The 20,991-nt window shown below is 41.7% G+C and overlaps 1 protein-coding gene across 1 annotated transcript; it reads right to left on the bottom strand.

The window, feature by feature from the left end:
* Positions 1 to 441: 441 nt before the first annotated feature.
* LOC139323230 (major prion protein-like) lies at positions 442 to 13,409 on the bottom strand. The gene is made up of 2 exons (XM_070952506.1): positions 13,179 to 13,409; positions 442 to 3,723 (listed from the first exon to the last, which is right to left on the bottom strand). Exon 2 carries the CDS (start codon positions 3,710 to 3,712, stop codon positions 3,002 to 3,004), a length of 711 nt encoding a protein of 236 aa, XP_070808607.1. The 5' UTR covers positions 3,713 to 3,723; positions 13,179 to 13,409; the 3' UTR covers positions 442 to 3,001.
* Between the last annotated feature and the right edge of the window lie 7,582 nt (positions 13,410 to 20,991).

Below are 20,991 nucleotides of genomic sequence, written 5' to 3'. Positions count from 1 at the left end.
AATAAGCAAGTAAGTAAAACTAAGCCATGAATCATGTTTATCCATTTTAAAGACTGTTCTGGCTTAGTGTGATTTATTTATTTATTTATTTATTTTGTCACATTTCTATGCCGCCCAACTTTCAAGGGACTCTGTTCAGATCAAGTGTAAAAAATCACAATAAAAAAGCACATTATCCAAGACCATTCTAAATTATTTGAGAAGATGAAACACCCACAATCAATTTTCCTCAGAAGCAAAAGTAATATTGGTCAAATGTTATACTAATTATTGTAAATCCTATCCAAATAATTATCTATCTGCAAAATGCAGTTTAAAAATCTATTTGCTTTCTTTTCCTAAAACCAAAATCCAACCAGATGATTCATTCCACTTAATAACAAAGCTGGACCCATTTTGATCCAGAATCTTGGATTTTATTCTGTAACATCTGATATTTTGGGAAAATTTATTTTTGTATATGTATAGGAACAATATATTTGTATTGTTAGGAATAATTTAACACAGTCCAAATGTTGATTTCTCATATTTTATTTTTAACTTTATATCAAACATTTAATTTTAAAAAATGCAAATCAAAATGAAGCCCATGCATAGTTATAGAGTTACAAAATATCCCAATGACAACTGACATGTCACTTCAAAATCCAACATTCCCCTCAATTTAGTTTTTTTGCTCTTATATTAAAACAACAATATTTAAAGTTGGCATTTACAATATCAAATCAAATCAAATCAAACCTTTATTGTCAATGCACAACATGTGTACAATGAGATTGAATGAGCCTCCCTTGGTGCAGCCCCCCCCCCGAAACACAGAATACATCTCAACAACTCAATAAATAAAAGAAAAAGAAATCCCTAAACCCAAATAAGTAATAACTAGCACACATTCCCATGTATGTAATCACCTGGCAAAATATTCATATATACCAGATATACTCAGTAGGTGAAGAGCATATCCCATTATATTTTTACTACATTTACAATTTTATATCTGGTACAAACACAGTGTCAATCAGCAAATCAATTGAAATAACACCAGAGTTTTAAAAAAGTACCCTTTATAACCACCGTAGGCTGAAAGCATTAAGACAGACAAAATTATTACAGCCCGAAGTACAATTTTCAATTAGGTCTTAAAATTAAATGACTGTGGTATCTTCAAACTAGCTGAATTCCAGTGGCTGTTGTGTTTCTAGCAGTAATATTTCTAAGCCTTGCTGTATACAATGGAGAAATAACAAACACAAACTCTGCTAAACATTTGGTAAAAAAATGTGACACTTGTGGAGGCCATGTCAGCTTTTGCAGCCCAAGTCTCAAGGAACTAAATAAAACAATAAGAAAGCCAAAGCAAGGTGTGGAAAGAGCAAGGTATTCGTAGCAATCTTGTTTAAAGAATAATTCTAACATAGTGCCTCAGTATGCCAAATGCAAAGTCTGGTTCCGCAAAATCAGTTCACAAGCTCCACATTAGGCTCTTGCTCTCAAAGTTCATTAGAAGACCATCCATGAATTTCTTATTCTGGCCTGTAGCTGAAGACAAAGGGGCTCACTCCCTCTTGCTTGATAGACTGGACAACCCCTTGACTAGGATGGTATAAGGTCTCCTGCCTTGAGCAAGAGGTTGGATTATAAGTCCCTTGCAGGTTCCAGTCCTATGATTCTATGTTTCATGTTCTAACTAGCAGTATTGGGACCAGCTGAGACATCAGCATGGATGGCATGAGTAATTTTCCCACACACAACACAAATGTTCTGTGAATTAGTAGCACTGTCAGGTTCTCCAGTTGTTGCAGAGAAAAGTCTACATTTCAGTTTCTTTGTGAATATTTCTTTGACTTTCTAAAGAAGCCAATGAAAGTGACTTTGGTACTGGAAGTGAAAGTTAATTCCAAAGTTCTCCAGAGTTAAAACCTTCAATTTCCTAGTGATTTTTTGGTCCAAGGATCTATTGGATGCTTTCTTACTCCTAATGTTAATTGAATCATTAATATTCTGATAAGCGTATCCCATTTGAATCAGAACAATTATCATTTAAAAGGAGAGAAATTGAAGTCCTCTTTGGAAGATGAATATATATATTTCATATTCTTAGTCTATTTATAAGGTCATTTTTCATCATACCCTTGAACTCTGAAGCCCCACTTATGGCAATTAACAATTTTCAATAGCTTTAAATTTCTGGAAATCGTTTCAGAAATTTCTTATTCCTTAACAGAAATAATATTTCAACCTGCTCCTTCACCTTCCAAAAACTGACATTTTTCTTTTGCTCTGAATAAAGTATTTCCACCATGGTGTCTTTGTTTCAAGGCTACTTGCCTTCAGCAAGATTAATCACATGCTGTATATCTGCAGCAATTGTGCTTCATAGGCAAGAAGTTTTTCTTACATGTGGAATAGCCTTCAAAATGTCCATGTGTGAATTAGTCGTGGTGGATGGGTCTCTCAAGAGCTCCAAGGCTATCATGCAGATCAGCTCTGGTTGCCAAAGCCCTTTTAAAAATGCAAACCCTTCCTTTTGAAGATATAGTTGGTCCTTTGGGAAGCCAAACTTTGTGATAATACAAAATGATTGCTGCATTAAATCTAAAAATAAAAAAAGGTTTTCTAGCAAGGTGCAATGTAATGGTAGCTGGCCAAAAATTACTTAGCCATTCTTATGTATGTTACTATATTGTGCGTAAGCGCAAGCTTAGTGAGAATGGAGTGAGATTTCTAGCAGGGTAGGGGTTGTTATAAAATGTTCTTATGTCCCTCCTTTTCCCCACCCAAAAACTGTTTTGCAGCTAAAGACAGAATCACAGGTGGTTATGAAGGGACCGTGTCAGATGAAGCCAGTATGTTCAAGAATACTTAAGAGATAGAACAACTCTTAAACACACCCATTAAAAATTGCACATACAAGAATGTATTCTCCCACCAGGTGTATGCTTTATAGAGTTCCCTTCTCCACACTGCTAGCTCAACAAGAGAGAACCTTCAGGAAAGCAACTCAGTGTATCAGGAAACATAAAATCAGTGTAATCATTACAAGCACAGAAGGGTTAGTAAACAGCGAAGTGACACCTGACATCAACCTGTATTGCTCAGTGCACATCTGTGTCACCACTTGTGTCACCATCTTTCTTTCTGTGTCATCTGCTGTCTTGTTCCCACTGGGCTCTATGTACTCGGTCACGGTGACATTCGTGCAGTCTCTCACGAAGACGTCCCTCGAAACTGGTTGGTCATACTTTGGGTAGTAAACTTGGTCGGAGTAGCGGTCGCGGTTTTGATTCCACCACTGCTGCTCACTAGGATTGTTAAACATAAACTGCATGTTTGACATGGAACGGCCTAAGAGGTAACCCCCCAGTGCACCTGCTGCAACTCCAGCCACAGCTGCTCCTGCCATATGCTTCATTTTGGGCTTGGGTGGTTTGGGCTTCCAAGGCTTGCCATACTGGCTGCCCCCATAGCCGCCTCCATAGCCGCCTCCATAGCCGCCTCCGTAGCCTCCTCCATGCCCAGGATAAGGTTGATTGTAACCACCTTGTGGATAATTAGGTCTGTTTGGAGGATGTTGCTGGGGGTAACCAGGTGGGCGTTGGCCCCCGGTATTCCAGCCACCACCAGGTTTAGGCTTCTTCTTGGAAAGAGAGGGATCCATCTGGAGCAGGAGAAGGAGAAGTAAAATCCAACTGGTTGCAAGGGGTTTCCTCATTGTTGCTTATTCTACAAATCAAACAGAAGAAGAATCGTTAAGTGAAGAGCAGTTTGGAGTTTAAGGCCCCTGAAATTAAGGAGTCCTTTTCATACCTTACATTTGAGCTCACACCAGAAGTTGAACTGTCTTTCTGTAGGATGGGGAACAAAGTTAATAGAGTCTCCTTTTACCTGTAGAGCTTGCACATCACAAACAAATGTTATGGGCTCCGGTGATTATTCATACACTGACAGTACAGATCAATGTAGGTCAGTGTGGGAGTCCTATATGCATTTTTATCTTATTAGCCACCAATTAACCATTGCATATTGACTAACTCACAATTCATATAGGAGAAAACCAAATGAATTGCATTATGGCTCAGCACATATGAATCTTGCTATACATTTCGGTATGTTTTAGACTGCGAGTGGCGTCTGTCCAATTGCACTGGATAAAGAAAAGTGAACCTGAATTTCTATAGCTGGAAATGAAGAACTTCTAATCCTCAATGGTTTCAGAGGCATGACAGCCAACATTGCAGCAGAAAGATGTTTCACAAACATCTCTTTTGAAAACATTGCAAAAAAACCCCAAACCCCTGAACATCTTGAAAATGCCAAATGCAAAAACCCGAAAGGAGAGAATCCCAAAATAGCATCTTCTTGATAGAAAACACGAACATTCTTCCTTTTTCATTCAGCTGTAGCTTTGCAAAAGAGCTGAACTTCTCCCCCAGTAGCCAATAGCAGCTGGAGTCCAGTATGAGAACAATAAAGCCATAATTTCCTCCCAAGCTTTTGTTTCTGCCATTGTGCAGAAGATTCTGCTTCTGTATAGAAGATCTTTCTGAAAAAGCCATGAATCTCCTACTTTCAAACACAACCAATGTGGAGAATAATTTCTTTACCATTATGACCAAGAACATTATGACCAAGAGCCTTGGTAGCACAGTGGACTAATGCACTGTTATTAACATCTGCTGCTTGCAATTACTGCAAGTTCAAATCCCACCAGGCTCAAGGTTGACTCAGCCTTCCATCCTTTCAAAGGTAGGTAAAATGAGGACCCAGATTGTGGGGGCAATAAGCTGACTTTGTATAAAATATACAAAAGTATGAAGGCTATTGCTTAACGCATTGTAAGCCGCCCTGAGTCTCCAGAGAAGGACTGCATATAAATTAAAGCAAAAAAAATAAAAACATATATAGTGAAAGCCATGGTGGAAAATAAAGAACTTACGGAGATTAGTATAGATCTATTTCAAGCTCTTTAGCTTTCATCAGCTAGCCATACCCTTACTTGGTATGTACTTACCCCACATGTAGGGGTAGACCAGGTATCTCGGTAAACACTTAATCTTTCCCCTGGCTCAAGATGATGAAGGGAGGAGAACTTGTGGCTCAGAAGGTTAATTCAACTGCATAACATGCAAGAAGCCCAAGTTCGAATCCAAGTAAGGGTATGGCTAGCTGATGAAAACTAAAAAGCCTGAAATAGATCTATACTAGTCTCCCTTTATTTCTTTATCAGCAAAAATATAAATTTGGTATAAAATGGTTTGTCGTGAATGTGACTGCTTGAAGGCTCCTGGACTGGAGCTGAAAGGCAAAAGGGAGCAGAATGCCCCGTGTAAGTTGTATGTATGTTATTTGTCTTTCACTTTGATTTCTATGGCGGATGAAACTCCAGGACTGTCACACTGTGTTCGATATACTTACATGTAAATAATAATTTTTTTTTTTTAATATATATATATACTATGCTTTGAAACCACAGGGAAAAAATTACACGGGCTTATGAAGTTGAAAAAACAAGTTTTTGCTGAGCTTCTAAACCTTGAACCTGAAGACACAACAAAGAGATGCTTTGATATGTGTTGTTTCTACTTTGTTAGGGAGCACATGAGAAAAGGATGCGCAAGCAATTCCTTTGTCCTTGATCTCCTAGGAAACCAACCTTTCTCACAGACCAAGAATGAGGCTCTGGAAGTTCCCTAGTTATCTCTTTTATAACAACGCCATTAAGCCTTATCATTTTCAAGCAAAACAACCACTGCACAATTCCCCATGCTTTTGATGATCCAACGGAAGCAAGAGCTGTTACAGATGCCATTTAAATGGAGCTGTTCTGACTGACAGTCCATCTGGTAAAATCTGCAGGGCCCGCTGAAGCTTCTTTGATGAATGCATTTGACATCATTTTTTAAAATGTACACCATTTGTAATAGCAGAACAATAATTTCAGCCTAGAAATTGACTTTACCAAGGATTGGGGGAGGTTTTCTAGGAATGCTGCAATGATAGAAAGAAAACAATTCAATTGGAGCCACATGACTTTTTAACCCTATCACTTTTGCAGGAGAGCAGTTTGCTTTTTGCTCATGCAAGGGTTTTATTTATTCCTTGCTACACCTGCAATGAACCCAGCTGCTCACTAAACAGATCATTGTGGTGCTCTGTGTGCACAGCGAAAGACAGCATGATTGTACAACTGAATGCTTTATGTCAGTCTTTTATATTTCTTGCTGATCTGGAATGATCTGATTTTCTGTTTAAGCGGACGACACTAAAACAAGACACTCTGGCATTTTAAGAATTATTGTGGTAAAATGCTTTGCATGCCATACCCAACCTTGTGATGCCCCATGCTTATTGCTTGTAGAAATGAACTCAGTGCTCCCCAACCCCCAGCCCTGCATGACGTGATTCCATAGGGATTGTATAACCAGCAAGGGATTTATGCTGCCAGCGAGTTAAATTATCTCAGAAATGAATCCCTAGTTTGGAAAAGTCACAAATGCAGACCTGGCAATCTAATCCAAAGTGGCAAAATCGGACAAAGAAATTAGGCCAGCTAGAAAGCACATTGTTCTTCATACTTCCCTCATTACTTAGGGAAATCCACCTATCCTTAATACGGCACAACACATTTGTGGTCCTCACTGCCAGTCTCTATTCTGTCTCTGTTGTATCTGTTTTGAGTCACTATGCAATGGTGCACTTCTGCTGCATTGGTTTCCCACTTGGGCTCTCCAACTGTCCCCTGTCAATTGTCACCAGCCTGGAGGATCCACCAGTCAGAGCAGCAGAAATGGGTGAGTCTCATTCCCAGCCTCTTCCTGCCTCATTTGTCTACCCTACTTGGCATTTCCCAAGTTAAAGTAGGAGAAACAGGAGGGAAGAAACAACCCCAGGGAGGAGATAGGCAGACCCCATCATGACTAAATGTAGCCAGGTCCTGTGGATTCTGACATGGGGAACCAGCAAACCGAAGCTGAGCCTAGAAATTGAGTCATGGGAACAGGGCAACCTTTCTTTTCCCATTGTTTAGAAACGTTTTGCTGCTTATGCAAGTAGGTTCTTCAGTCTGAGCAAGTTGATTGGGGGACACCCCTTTAGAATTAGAATTAGAATTAGAATAACAGAGTTGGAAGGGACCTTGGAGGTCTTTTAGTCCAACCCTCTGCTTGAACAGGAGACATTTCAGATAAATCTCTTCTTAAAAACTTCCAGTGTTGGAGCATTCACAACATCTGGAGGCAAGTTGTTCCACTGATTAATTGTTCTAACTGTCAGGAAACTTCTCCTTAGTTCTAGGTTGCTTCTCTCCTTGATTAGTTTCCACCCATTGCTTCTTGTCTTGCCATCAGATGCTTTGGCGAATAGCTTGACTCCCTCTTCTTTGTGGCAGCTCCTGAGATATTGGAACACCGCTATCATGTCACCCCTCGTCAGGGTGGATTTGATTTAAATTGAGTTGATTTAAATCACAATTTAAATCATGATTTAAATCACTAGTAAAAAGGCTTGATTTAAATCAACTCGATTTAAATCATAATTTTTAAAGAGCAACTGTCATCTCTGCTACTCCTTTGACCCACTGTTGACTCACCGATAGTCCCAGTGTTGCAGAATATACAGCCTCATGCTACATAACTAAGCTCCATTTCATGCTGAATAAACTAAATTATTTATGTATCTTAAATAGAAAACTATCTTACGATAGATTTTTACCCCAAAAGTTTTTTATTAAAATAAATTCGATAAAAATAAAAAAAAATCCGATTTAAATCAAAAAAATCCGATTTAAATCAAAAAAATCTGATTTTTTGATTTTTTTTTAAAAAAAAATCATTGATTTTTATCCACCCTGCCCCTCATCCTTCTTTTCATCAGACTAGACATACCCAGTTCCAGCAACCATTCTTTATGTTTTAGCCTCCAGTCCCCTAATCATCTTTGTTGCTCTTCTCTGCACTCTTTCTAGAGTCTCAACATCTTTTTTACATCATGGCGACCAAAATTGGATGCAGTATTCCAAGTGTGGCCTTACCAAGGCATTATAAAGTGGTATTAACACTTCATGTGATCTTGATTCTATCCCTCTGTTTATGCAGCCTAGGACTGTGTTGGCTTTTTTGGCAGCTGCTGTACACTGCTAGCTCATATTTAACGATTGTCCACTAGGACTCCAAGATCCCTCTCACAGTTACTACTATTGAGCAAGGTACCACATATACTGTGCCTGTGATGTTGTTTTTCTTGCCTAAATGTAGACCCCCCCACCCCCTATATGTCCTTCAGTATCCTCCAACCAACTTACTCAGACTGAAAAAGCTACTTGGATAAGCAGAGACATGTTTCTAACCAACAGGAAAAGAAAGAAGTCCAGTTGCCATGACTCAGCTTTCAGACAACTCTACCGGAATAACTGAGCATCTTCATTGACATATGAAACTGACTAGCTGTTGTCAAAGGGACTTTTACTGCAAAGATGGTGGACTGGAATTGGCAAGAAGAGGGAAAGCACTGTCCTAATTTTTGTGAAAGCTGCAGTAAGGAAAGTCTGCTTTCCTTCCTGCTTCCTCTTTCTCCCCAGGTAAAGGTTGTCTTCTCCTTGGCTGCTGGAAGTTTACAGAGAAGTGGGTATCAAGAGCAGAAAAGATGGAAGGGAAAGGTGAGGGTATGAAAGAGCCAGCTTGGTGTAGTGGCTAAGACATCAGCCTAGAAGCTGAGGGACCATGAGTTCTAGTCCTGCCTTAGCTACAAAACCAGCTGGGAGACCTTGGCTAATCCCTCTTTCAGTCCTAGAAAGGACAAAAGCAGTGGTGCTATTCAGACGGTTATATCCGGTTCGGGCAAACCCGTAGCGGTGACTGCGGGAGGCTCCGCCCACCCACCCGGATGTCATCACGTCCTGTTTTTGATGCTCTGCACATCTGCAGAAGGTCCTGCACATGCACGGAGGTGGTGCGTGCGCTCCCTTTTGCGAACCAGTAGTGAAGGTTAAGTGAATAATACCCCTGGACAAAAGGGCAAACCATTTCTGAAAAACCTTGCCAGGAAAGCTGTGGGACTTTCCAGGTAGAATTGGACAAGATTGAACAGGAAGAAAATAAAATGAAGGGAAACATAAAGTGGGGGAGGGGCAATGTTAGGGAAGGTGGACCAAGTGGCCTAACCTTCCCCAAGGAAATCTCTGGTCACATCCACTTATGGCCCTTAGGAGAGAAAATTTCACAGGTTTGTTCACTTTGAGGCTGAGGAGAGTATCAGAATAAGGGGCAAAACATCCCCTAACCCAATCCTCGATTCACAACCACAATTGAGCTCCAAATTTCCATTGCTAAAGCAAGACGGTTGTTAAATGAGTTTTGCCTCATTTTATAACCTTTCTTGCCACTGTTGCTAAGTGAATCCCTATAGCTGTTATGCTAGTAACATGATTGGTAAGTGAATCTGGCTTCCCCATTGACTTTGCTTGCCAGAGGGTCCCACAAGCTAATCACACAACCCTGGGACACTGTGACCGTCAGTCATCAAGCTTGATCACATGATTGGGGGATGCTGCCATGGTTGTAACTGTGAAAAATGGTCAAAAGTCACTTTTTCCAGCGCCGTTGTAACTTTGAATGGTCACTAAACAAATAATTTTAAGTCGAGGACTACCTTTACTAACGCAGCTAAGAAATTAAGCCTATTTAACAATGGAGTGGAACAAGAGTAAGCACAGTGGACCAAGGAAAGAAATTGCTGTCACCAAAACAAGATTGTGCTGGAAACAGGAGTCCAGTTTTGGTTCTAATTTAAAGAAGCAGCAGATGATGGCAGGACCTGGAAGGGTTTTGGATCTTTTCTCAACAGCACAGAAAACGGGAAGGAGTTTGTCTACTTTTCCTTACCACCCTTGATAAGAACAATGAAAAAATATTTTCCTTTATTGGGAGATATTCTTAACTTCCTTTCCCAGCCATCCTCATCAAGACTAAACTGGTCTGTGAAAAAGCACAGCATGGGGAAAAAAAAAAAACTGTTGGAAGAGCAGCCCTTCACCTCAATTTTCCTGTGCATGAAAATGGGTGTCTAGTTATAGTACAACCCCACTTTGCTCTTGATAGTCTGGTACCTGTTTTCAGGCCCCATTTAAAGTCTTGGGACTGAGATTGAATGGTTTGGAGACCCAGACTTTCACAGAATCACAGGGCTGGAAGGGGCCTTGGAAGTCTTCCAGTCCAATCCCCTGCTAAAGGTAGACGACCTTTTTACATCCCAGAGAAATGGTTGCCCAATCTTTTCTTGAACACCTACAATTCTAGGAGATAAACTATTTCATTGGCTAATCATTCTCACTGTCAGGAAATTCCTCCTTATTTCCAGGTTGCATTTCCCTCTGATGAGTCTCCATCCATTGCTTCTTGTCCTGCCCTTGGGTGCTATGGAGAATATTTTTTTTTTTTTAAATTTGATTTATATGCCGCCCTTCTCCGGAGACTCAGGGCGGCTTACAATGCGTTAAGCAATAGCCTTCATACTTTTGTATATTTTATACAAAGTCAGCTTATTGCCCCCACAAACTGGGTCCTCATTTCACCTACCTTAGAAAGGATGGAAGGCTGAGTCAACCTTGAGCCTTGGAGAGATTTGAACCAGCAGTAAATTGCAGGCAGCTGTGTTAATAACAGGGTGCGTAGACCACTGTACTATCAAGGCTCTTTTTTGACGCCCTCTTTCCTGTGACAGCCCTTCAAGTATTGGAAGATTGCTATTCGGTCTCCCACAAGTCTGCTCTTTGTTAGGGTAAATGTATCTAGTTCCCTGAGCCGTTCATCATACGGTTTAGCTTGCAGAACCCTTATCACCTTTGGTGCTCTTCTCTCAAATAAGACCTCTTCCATGTTCTTTAGTGATGTTGCTGTGGATATTCCTACCAAGTCCAGTGAGGCTGATGGCTACAAGCAAGATGGCCTTTTTGGCTGGAAGGACCCACTTAAGAAATGGCCATTGTGAATATGAAATGCTGCTACCTTAATGGTGCCAAGTTAAAATTCTTCCTTTGGCTCTAACTTCTGCAATCAGCTTGTTTTCATGTGCCTGTTCTATGCTGGGATAGTAGATGTTGGTTTGACATCACTCAGTGTTATTGATTAACTTTTATTGTTTTGCTTTTTGTGTTGGGGGTATTCGTGTAATCCACCCAGTGGACTTGGATCACAGGGTGGAGGCAAATGAGTAAAAGAAGGGATCCAAATAATAACAATACAGGTAATCCATGATTTACAAGCACAACTGAACCCCAAATTTTTGTTGCTAAGCAAGATAGTTGTTAAGTGAGTTTTGCCCCATTTTATTTCCTTTTTTACCAGTTGTTAAGCAACTCACTGCAGCTATTTTTTTAAAAAAAATTGATTTATATGCCGCCCTTCTCCGGAGACTCAGGGCGGCTTACAATGCGCTAAGCAATAGCCTTCATACTTTTGTATATTTATACAAAGTCAGCTTATTGCCCCCACAATCTGCGTCCTCATTTTACCTACCTTAGAAAGGATGGAAGGCTGAGTCAACCTTGAGCCTGGCGAGATTCGAACCTGCAGTAATTGCAGGCAGCTGGTCTTAATAACAGGGTGCTTTAGACCAGTGTACTACCAAGGCTCATTAAGTGAATCATGCAATCATTAAGTGAATCTGGTTTCCCCCATTGACTCTGCTTGTCAGAATCCAGCCGGGAAGACTACAGATGGCAATCACATGACCTGGGACAGTGCAACTGTCATAAATACACACCAGTTCCCAAGCATCCAAATTGTGATCACGTGACCACAAGGATGCTGCAATGATTGTAAGAGTGAAAATCGGTCACAAGTCACTTTTTTCCAGTGTGGTTGTAGCTCCGAATGGTTACTAAATGAATAGCTGTAAGTCAGGTTCTACCTGCATATGGAAAAGGTGCCCATTTCTGGGCTAGAGTGATAACGAAACATCTGCTAGCAAACAACAAAGCTCAGAGAGCATTAAGGCAGTGGTTCTCAACCTTCTTAATGCTGGGACCCTTTAATACAGTTCCTCATGTTGTGGTGACCCCCAACAATAAAATTATTCCTAAAACCATTGAAAATATGTGTTTTCCGATGGTCTTAGGCGACCCCTGTGAAAGGGTCATTCAACCCCCAAAGGGGTCCCGACCCACAGGTTGAGAACCACTGCATTAAGGGCTCTATTCCTAAACTACATCTATTTTTTTTTTTTTAGTACTGCAGAGGGATAGATTATAAGATTTGAGAAAAGACAGCTTCCCAGGATCCTGAAACATCAATTAAATGAGCCTGAAGACCGAAGGGGCAGAATACTGCAATAAATTTGGAATTCTATCTTTTCTTTTCTTTTTTAAACTCCAGAAGATACAGAAAATAGCATCTTAAATTATTAAGGACCAGGAGTGGGAGAGGGAAAGGTTACAAGTGCAGCTAAGAGGTGCCGAAGAAAAAAAGAGGTATAAAATTATCTGTGGCCAAAAAAAAAAAAAAAAAAAAATGGAAGAAGAAAAAATGTAATTTCTCTCCCTTTGAATTCAGTGCAACTGATCAAGCCGGACAGAACAAGAGGAAGATTTAAAGTAAGAAACTCCCCTACGCAAGCTACAGCTGCCAATATTTTAAAAAGGGGAACAAGTAAACCCTAACAGGATTTTGCTGAGGAGGAGGAACAGGGGAGGGAAAGTGAGATTCCGGCAAAATTTCCTTGAATTCCGCGAGGATTAAGAGTTGGGGGCAGAGGAAGCTGACGGGAAGTGGCTTTTCCACGCAGGGGCGAAGTCACCCCAGAACTGTCAACCGTACCCAGCTCCCTCCTCCTCGGCTCCCCGGCCTTGTGGGATTCTCTCGCTCGGCTGGGATCCAACGGAGCCACGACAAGCGTCTGGAGCCACCGCTTTGCCGGGCAGAGGGGGTCGTGGAAGACGATTTCTCAGACATCCCCCCGACCTCCTTCCTTCCCCAAAGCGAGCTGAGCCATCCTCTGACTCGCGCCGACCTAGATAACGTTGGGCGGTTCCTTGGGTTCCATTCACCGTTGGGTGGATCGAACCCAACGATGGTCCTCCGCGTCAGGTTGAGCCCTCCGCGTCCCCGGATAGGATGGGCGTTTTGGTCTCTCTTCCCCCATCAAGCCTCATCCTCTTTGCTCACCCCCCAACTCCCTGCTCTCACCTGCGGTCCGTCTCCTCCCGAGGTCCTGGAGCTGCGAGGCGCAATGCGACCGAGCGAGCCACCGAGCGCGCGCGCCTGCCCGGTTTTTTGGCAAAGGCGAGGGTCGCCGTTGCGCGCGCTTCAGGCGGCGCTTTTCTCCAGCGAGGAAGAAGTGGTGGTGATGGTGGTGGAAGAGGAGAGGAGGAGGAGGAGGAGGAGGAGGAGGAGGAGCGCTCCGCCGCAGCTCCTGGGAGGATAATCTTTTCAGCTCTGAGCCAAGGGGAGAGGTGGAGACAACACGCGCACCGTATTTGGCCAGCGGTCCGTGACGCCAGCGGTCTTTCTAAATAAAACCCGGCCACCTGTTTATGCTTCCGCCAATTGGAAGGTGGCAGAGAAGCGGCTGGAGACGGGTGGTTCCCTTGGTGTATGGATTCGTGCGATGTCATCCCTTCGAGGTAGTCCAGCCAAGAAGCAGAACAATAAATTTATTTATTTATTTATTTATTTATTTATTTATTTATTTATTTATTTATTTATTTATTACATGTATTTTATATGCCGCCATTCTCCCGAAGGACTCAGGGCGGCGAACACAAGTTAAGAAACAAGCACAATAAAATCATAATTTAATCCAAATAATTTATTTTATTTATTTTATTTATTTTATTTATTTTATTTATTTTATTTATTTTATTTATTTTATTTATTTTATTTATTTTATTTATTTGATTTGTATACCGCCCTACTCCCGAAGGACTCAGGGCGGTGAACAGCCAACAATAAAATACATAAATACACAAAATTTAAAAACCCGATAAAATCAAATTAAACTTTTTGGCCCAGACAAATTAAAATACCCCAATAATTTAAAAACAGATTAAAATTTACATATTTAAAAAGGGAAGAGATCAGGCCAAGCCCGCTTGATGGAATAAAAAGGTCTTCACAGCACGGCGGAAGGAGCGCAGATCCGGGATCCTCCGTATCTCTGGGGGGAGCTCATTCCAGATGGTTGGTGCCCCCACAGAGAAGGCTCTCCCCCTAGGGGCCGCCAGTCGACACTGTTTGGCTGACGGCACCCGGAGGAGTCCCTCTCTATGGGAGCATACTGGCCGGTGAGAGGCTATTGGTGGTAGTAGGCAGTCCCGTAAATAACCAGGCCCTAAGCCATGGAGCGCTTTAAAGGTGGTAACCAAAACCTTGAAGCGCACCCGGAAGACCACCGGGAGCCAGTGCAGCTCGCGCAGGAGAGGTGTTACATGGGAGCGCCATGTCGCTCCCATTACCACCCGCACGGCCGCACTCTGCACCAGTTGGAGCCTCCGGGTGCTCCTCAAGGGGAGCCCCATGTAGAGAGCATTACAATAGTCCAGGCGGGAGGTGACGAGGGCATGAGTGACCGTGCGTAACGAGTCCCGATCCAGAAAGGGACGCAATTAATTAGTAGTAAATAATAAAGCCCGGAATCAGTCTCAGCCTATTTGTTTGAAAAGCCAAGTCTTCAAGTCCTGACGGAAGGAGCGGAGATCAGGAGCCGTCCGGAGCTCGGTAGGCAATTCATTCCAGAGGGTGGGAGCACCCACAGAGAATGCCCTACCCCTGGGCACAGCAAGGCGACATTGGCTCGCCATCGGAACCCTGAGGAGAGCGGCCCTATGTGAGCGAACAGGACGGTGAGAGGCAGGCAGGAGAAGGTCATGCAAATATCCCGGACCTAAGTCATGCATGGCTTTAAAGGTGAGGACTAGCACCTTGAAGCGGACCCGGAGAACCACTGGTAACCAGTGCAGCTCACGCAGGAGGGGTGTGTAGGAAGTTAGCACCCACCCTACAGGTGTTATATGGGAGTAACGAGGGGCTCCCGTAACAACCCGTGCAGCTGCATTCTGGATCAGCTGGAGTCTCCGGGTGCATCTCAATAAACGCTACCTAGCTCTGTCTTTATTGAAAAGTGACAGTCATAGAATCTTGCAAATCTGAAAGTACCCCTCCTGATTTTTTATTTTTTATTTTATTTATTTATTATCAAATTTATATACCGCCCTTCTCCCGAAGGACTCAGGGCGGTGTACAGCCAAAGTAAAAAACATAGATACAAACATTAAAATACAGTTAAAAAGATATACATACGTTTGGCCCCATAATTAAAAGAACAATAACAAACCTATTAAAAACATTTTAAAAAGTGTTGCTGAAAAAGAAAGGTCTTCAAGGCAGGTCATGAATTCTTCGTATCTCTGGGGGCAGTTGATTCCAGAGGGCAGGTGCCCCCACAGAGAAGGCCCTCCCCCTGGGGGCCACCAGTCTACATTGCTTGGCCGATGGCACCCTGAGGAGGCCCTCTCTGTGGGAGCGCACAGGTCGGTGGGAGGCCATTGGTAGCAGCAGGCGGTCTCAAAGGTATCCAGGTCCTATGCCATGGAGCGCTTTAAAGGTGAGAACCAACACCTTGAAGCGCACCCGGAAGACCACTGGGAGCCAGTGCAGTTCACGCAGGAGAGGTGTTATGTGGGAGCGCCATGCAGCTCCCGTAACTACCCGCGCGGCCGTATGATATTACTACTTTGGGTAATAGAATAACAGAGTAGGAAAGGACCTTGGAGGTCTTCTACTCCAATCCCCTGCTCAGGCAGGAAACCCTATAGCATTTCAGACAAATGGTTGCCCAATCGCTTCTTAAAAACCTCCAGTGTTAGAGCACCCACAACTTCTGGAGGCAAATTGTTTCAATGATTAATTGTTCTAACTGTCAGGAAATGTCTCCTAGGTTGCTTCTCTCCTTGATTAGTCTCGGTCCATTGCAAGAAAATAGCCAAGCCCAAACAGAGAGCCCCAAGGACCCTTTATTTCAACCGGAGCTACAAATATTTTCTTTTATTAGTACCCCTCCTGTCCCTACATTACTCTTCTCTAAACCAGGCAGGGTCCTGCTTGCTCCACCCTCCTTCTACCTGTAGGAAGTTAGCACCCATCCTTTTCCTAGAAGAATGAAATATTTTGGGAAATATTAAAAAGGCAGAATATTATGTTTCCCTGGATGAGAAGTGGAGAAGCATGTTTTAAAGACAAAGCAGCTCCCACCTTCCTGCCCCCACACCCTTGGTTAATGGGCCAGAGGCAGAAACCCAATCCTTTGTCAATGGACCATCATCTGCAACACAATGGGACCCATCTAGCAACCAAAACTCACCACATGGCACCTGGGAAGATTACATCAGCCAGCAAGGCTAGCTAAGACCTCCACCCCCTGGAAGTCTGACAACCAATCAGGATACTCTTTCGGGGCCCCAGGAAGTTCAAAGCCAGAGAGAGCATAAAACCCCAGCACTCGCTGTATCTCGACCCTTTTTCTGTTCAGGAACTCAAACCATGTGATCCTGTCTACCATTAAACCATCTTTCCAGTGTTTCCATGTGTCTTTTCCCCCACTTGGAGCTGAACCCAGAAGGATATTTCTTCCAACATATCTTTGGATACAAAAAATTTGTTTATGAGATCAATGACTTGTCTGTGATTCTTTTTCCTGCTCCCAAGGTCATTCTCACATATGCTTACATGTAAATATGGGATGTGTGCACAAGCTACTCTTGGCTGGACTCACAAAGCTTGCTGGGATGGTGTGCTAAGCCACCCTGTCTTGTCTGTCAACTGTGATTTATGGCTGGGGGTGTTGTGCTAATGATATTTTTCAAGTAGTCCTCGACTTGCAGCCACAATGGAGCCCAAAATCTCTGTTGCTAAGTGAGACAGTTAAGTGAATTTTTGACACAGTTGTTATGTGAATCACTCAATTGTTAAGTTAATAATATGGTTGTTAAGTGAATCTGGCTTCCCCGTTGACTTTGCTTGTCAGAAGGTCACAAAGGGCGATCACATGACCCTGCAACCGTCATAAATATGAGTCAGTTACCAAGCATCCAAATTTTGATCACATGACTGTGGGGCTGCTGCAACCGTCGTAACGGTGAAAAATGTTCATAAGCCACTTTTTTTTTCAGTGCCATTGTTAACAGTCACTTCACAAACTGTTGTAAATCGAGGACTACCTGTATTCCATGCGGCATTGCTAACGAACCATAGTTTAATGAATGAGGCCTATCATTTTGACCGGTGTAGTCGATGATTCAAATTGCCTGTTTTCTGGATGATTCTTTATTAATTTAGGTCTTAAAAACTTTTGACAACCCAAATTAGCTTGTGCTGGAATTTGGTGCCAGCCAAGGCTGAAGTACAAAGCAGAATGAAAGATCTGGGTGTGTTTGCATTTCCAACAAGCTAGGCAGATTCCAGCATGCTCCCACACATCTCTTCTTTGCCTTCCAGTATTGGAACACAACACTGTATTTATTTAGAGCTGGAAGCTTGACTGGAGATCTATGGCAGGGGTCTCCAACCTTGGCAACTTTAAGACTAGTGGACTTCAACTCCCAGAATTCCTCAGCCAGCAAAGCAGGCTGAGGAATTCTGGGAGTTAAAGTCCACAAGTCTTAAAGTTGCCAAGGTTGGAGACCCTTGATCTATGGAGTTTCCCTATGCAGGCCCCCTTCTAGAGAGTTGCTATGGAATGCCACCTTGTCATCTAAAGGCTTTCTGGGCAATAGAAAAGCTGAGCTCACCATCTGAGTTCAAGGAGACCAGTTTTAATCAATGCTAGGGAAAGGTGAGAGGATTAAATGCCTTTGACCAAACTGGGGCTAAAAAAAATATCCAGCACTATGAACTGCTTGGAGGAAAGGTGAGGTAACAATAACAATGGCCCTGTATGGTTCCATTAGTCACAGGAATGTTCTTCAGATATAAGAATCTTAAGGAAGTGACACATTGTTGGGAAATCCTTAATAATACCACTTAAGGTAAAAACGTGATAACAGATAGAATGGCTAGAATGGCCTGGAACAATTTTCCCAATCTGTTTTTTTTTAAAAAAATAAATATTTTGTATGTGTGTATTTTGATTTTTTCCGATAGCATGGGAAGCATCAAGACATGGATCCCTTCACTTGCACAGTGATATGGTAGCCCAATTTACTCAACCACTGCAGAATTCTACCACATGGAGCAAATATTTATTTATTTGAACTGTATTATTTTAGTGCTCCTTTGTTGCTTTAAGGAAATTGGCTAGGTTTTTTTTGCACTCCTGTGAGGCCCTTCCAGTTTGAAAGGATTAGCCGGTGACATCACTGTTGCCATGGAGACACCCAGTAGGGGGCTCCTTTCATATCCACGGCAGAAGCTGGAGTGAAGGACCAGAGCTCAATCCCGCCCCATGGCAGCTCTCGGGTCTCAAATGTGGGCTTGCTAACCTCCTGCCCAATGTCTCAACCACTTAAGCCACCATGCTCCTAATAGGCTAGGTTAAGTAATAGTTAATTTCCAGCTCGCCCAATGAATTTGTTAATCAGATAGGTTCGAGATCAGAAAGCACCATGCTGGAATCTCAGTCAAGAGCTTTCTATTCCTCAAAACTCATGGTTAGCAACCCTTCCTCAGCAAACTGGAATAAAAAGTAATCCAATCCATTAAAATCCCATCCAATCCAATCCATTAAACATATACACCCTGCTGGAACAAATATCTATCACCTTGCTGGTGAGAAATTATTTTCATTCAATTTACTTTTATAGTTTAATCAGATTTAAACTTTGCATGTGGAAACCTGGATCAGATGGGTGCGCTCACTTCCTGAGAAAACCTGTGTATTCAGCAACCTTCAAGACATTCACAGTTTTTTTTTACGTAGCCAAGTTGGAGTCCTGGTGTTTGTAAAGAAAATAGGAAAAGGTCAACCACAGAAACCTCTCCAAGGTCCTGATGGGAGCTAATAATGGCAATAAAAACAAAGATGTGGGAAACCTCAAAGAAGTGAGGATCTTTTCTTAGGAAGTCATTGCATTTTTATCACCGCAGAACACTTACCTATTGATGGAGGGAACTTCCAAGAAAATAATTACAGGGAAATTGTGAGTAATAGGGTGAAGGAAACTTGGCTAACCATCGCAAGTGCTTGGTTAGATTTCAGTTTTGTTTCCAAGCACAGTTAAGTGCTAGAGTTGATAATGGAAATATTTAGCCAGCAATTGGCAGAGGTTAAATTGATTTGTACAGCTCTGTCAATGGTAGGAGGTATGACTCAAGATAGAATACCCGTTTGGGCATGTGGAAAATTCCAAATTCAATTATTGGTACCCCCAAGATGGGATGATCAAACACCTGCTCCAAATCCAGGGAAATCATGGCCAATCTGTGTTGACAAGCAAGAATTTGCTTTGATAAAATACAAACTTCTAGTTCTCTTCTCTGTGTGTGTGTGTGTGTTTTTTTTTTTTTACAAGAGATTAGCAAGTCAAGTCAAGTTTAATGACATCAAATAAAAGTTGCTTATTGCAGCCAAAGGCTAGCCAGGAAATTAGCAAGAATTTCTACAGGTTTAACAAGAGCCACAATCCTCTGAAGATAACAACTCACCCACATTAGTTGGTAAACTTAAATTTAGGGAGGGGAAAGCATAACAGGAAGAGATTTAGGCAAGAAAGAATATGTTTAGGAAGTGAGACTTGGGAAGAAAATAATTGTTTATTCTCATTAAACCAGAATCAAAACTCTAGAAGCTATGGAAGAGCAAACTGAAACACTTCGAGCTGAAGAGCAACTCAACAAAAAAAATTTTAAAATAATAAATTTACCCAAAGTATATCTATAAAGAAAGCCTTCTATTACTTTATATGGAATAATATAAACAGGACATGTTTTCATTACCAGCTGATTATAAGCTTAAAACATAAGACACTTCTAGGCCACTGTAGCTAACCAAGCAAGCCAAGATTAAAAGAAGACCTGCCTTAACACAATGTATAATACCAATGTTATCTCATTCATACGTTATCTCTTGTTTTCATTAACTATGAGGTAGATATTCGTTAGGGCTTCAAATGAATTATGCAGGGAGGCATTTCAGTATAGCCCACATATCAAAAGCTATTTCACAAATGAAAATAAGCTTAAGAGCTAAATGAATCTGCATTTAGGTCAAGGAACACTGATGCAATAAAAAAGCTGATGGGTGACTGTTGCTATGGGAACCAGCTTTGTGATGGCATGTGCTATAAGAAGCCTGAAGGTAGGACTTCCTACTGTCCAAAAATAATCTATCTGGAAATTCCTGGTACTCAGAGTGACATGCATATTGTGTTCTGGCTTTATCCATGACCCACTTACATTGGCTTATGCAATAGCAAACAATTGCCACTTCTATTGCAAAAGACGAATAAGCAGCCACAGCATATTTAGCAGGAGACAGCATGTTTTCTGCTTGTACAAAGTAGCTCTTTGAGCATTGCTTGTGCTACAGTTCTGATTTGTGTTGTATGAATCAACACAACAATCAAGCCCTTCTTATTGCCTGACCAAACATGATCATGTGAGCGTTTTCCTGGAAGAGGCAGTTAGAATAATCAGCGTGGGCTCTCTTTTTTATTAGCAGGAATTATGACAGGGATTTTTTTTTTAAAAAATCTTTTTTTTAAAAAAAATACTTTATTAGTTTTGTAATTAAAAACATCAAATCTCTACTAAAATCAGAAGTGCAGTGTTTGTACATATTTACAAGATATACATCAGGTATATTTCACATTTAAATTGCAAAAGATAAACATATCCTGACATCATACTTTTATCCTATTATTTAACCATTCGTACCACTTTCCCCATACTACATGGTGTTTTGATTTCTCGTCGTTATTTAGCTCATTCGTTAGTTTTGACATTTCTGCGCACTCTAAAATTTTATTTATTAAAATTCCCTCTGGTGGTATGGTTTTATCTTTCCAAA

Source organism: Pituophis catenifer, unplaced genomic scaffold (genome assembly GCF_029215685.1).
Source record: "Pituophis catenifer annectens isolate HBS135680 unplaced genomic scaffold, rPitCat1.0.hap2 SCAF_12, whole genome shotgun sequence".
In the NCBI taxonomy this organism is placed as follows: domain Eukaryota; kingdom Metazoa; phylum Chordata; class Lepidosauria; order Squamata; family Colubridae; genus Pituophis; species Pituophis catenifer.
This window is presented reverse-complemented; position numbering and strand designations above follow the sequence as displayed.

Excerpts from the sequence above, each read along its gene's own strand:
- LOC139323230 (XM_070952506.1), bottom strand. The coding sequence starts at position 3,712 with ATGAGGAAACCCCTTGCAACCAGTTGGATTTTACTTCTCCTTCTCCTG.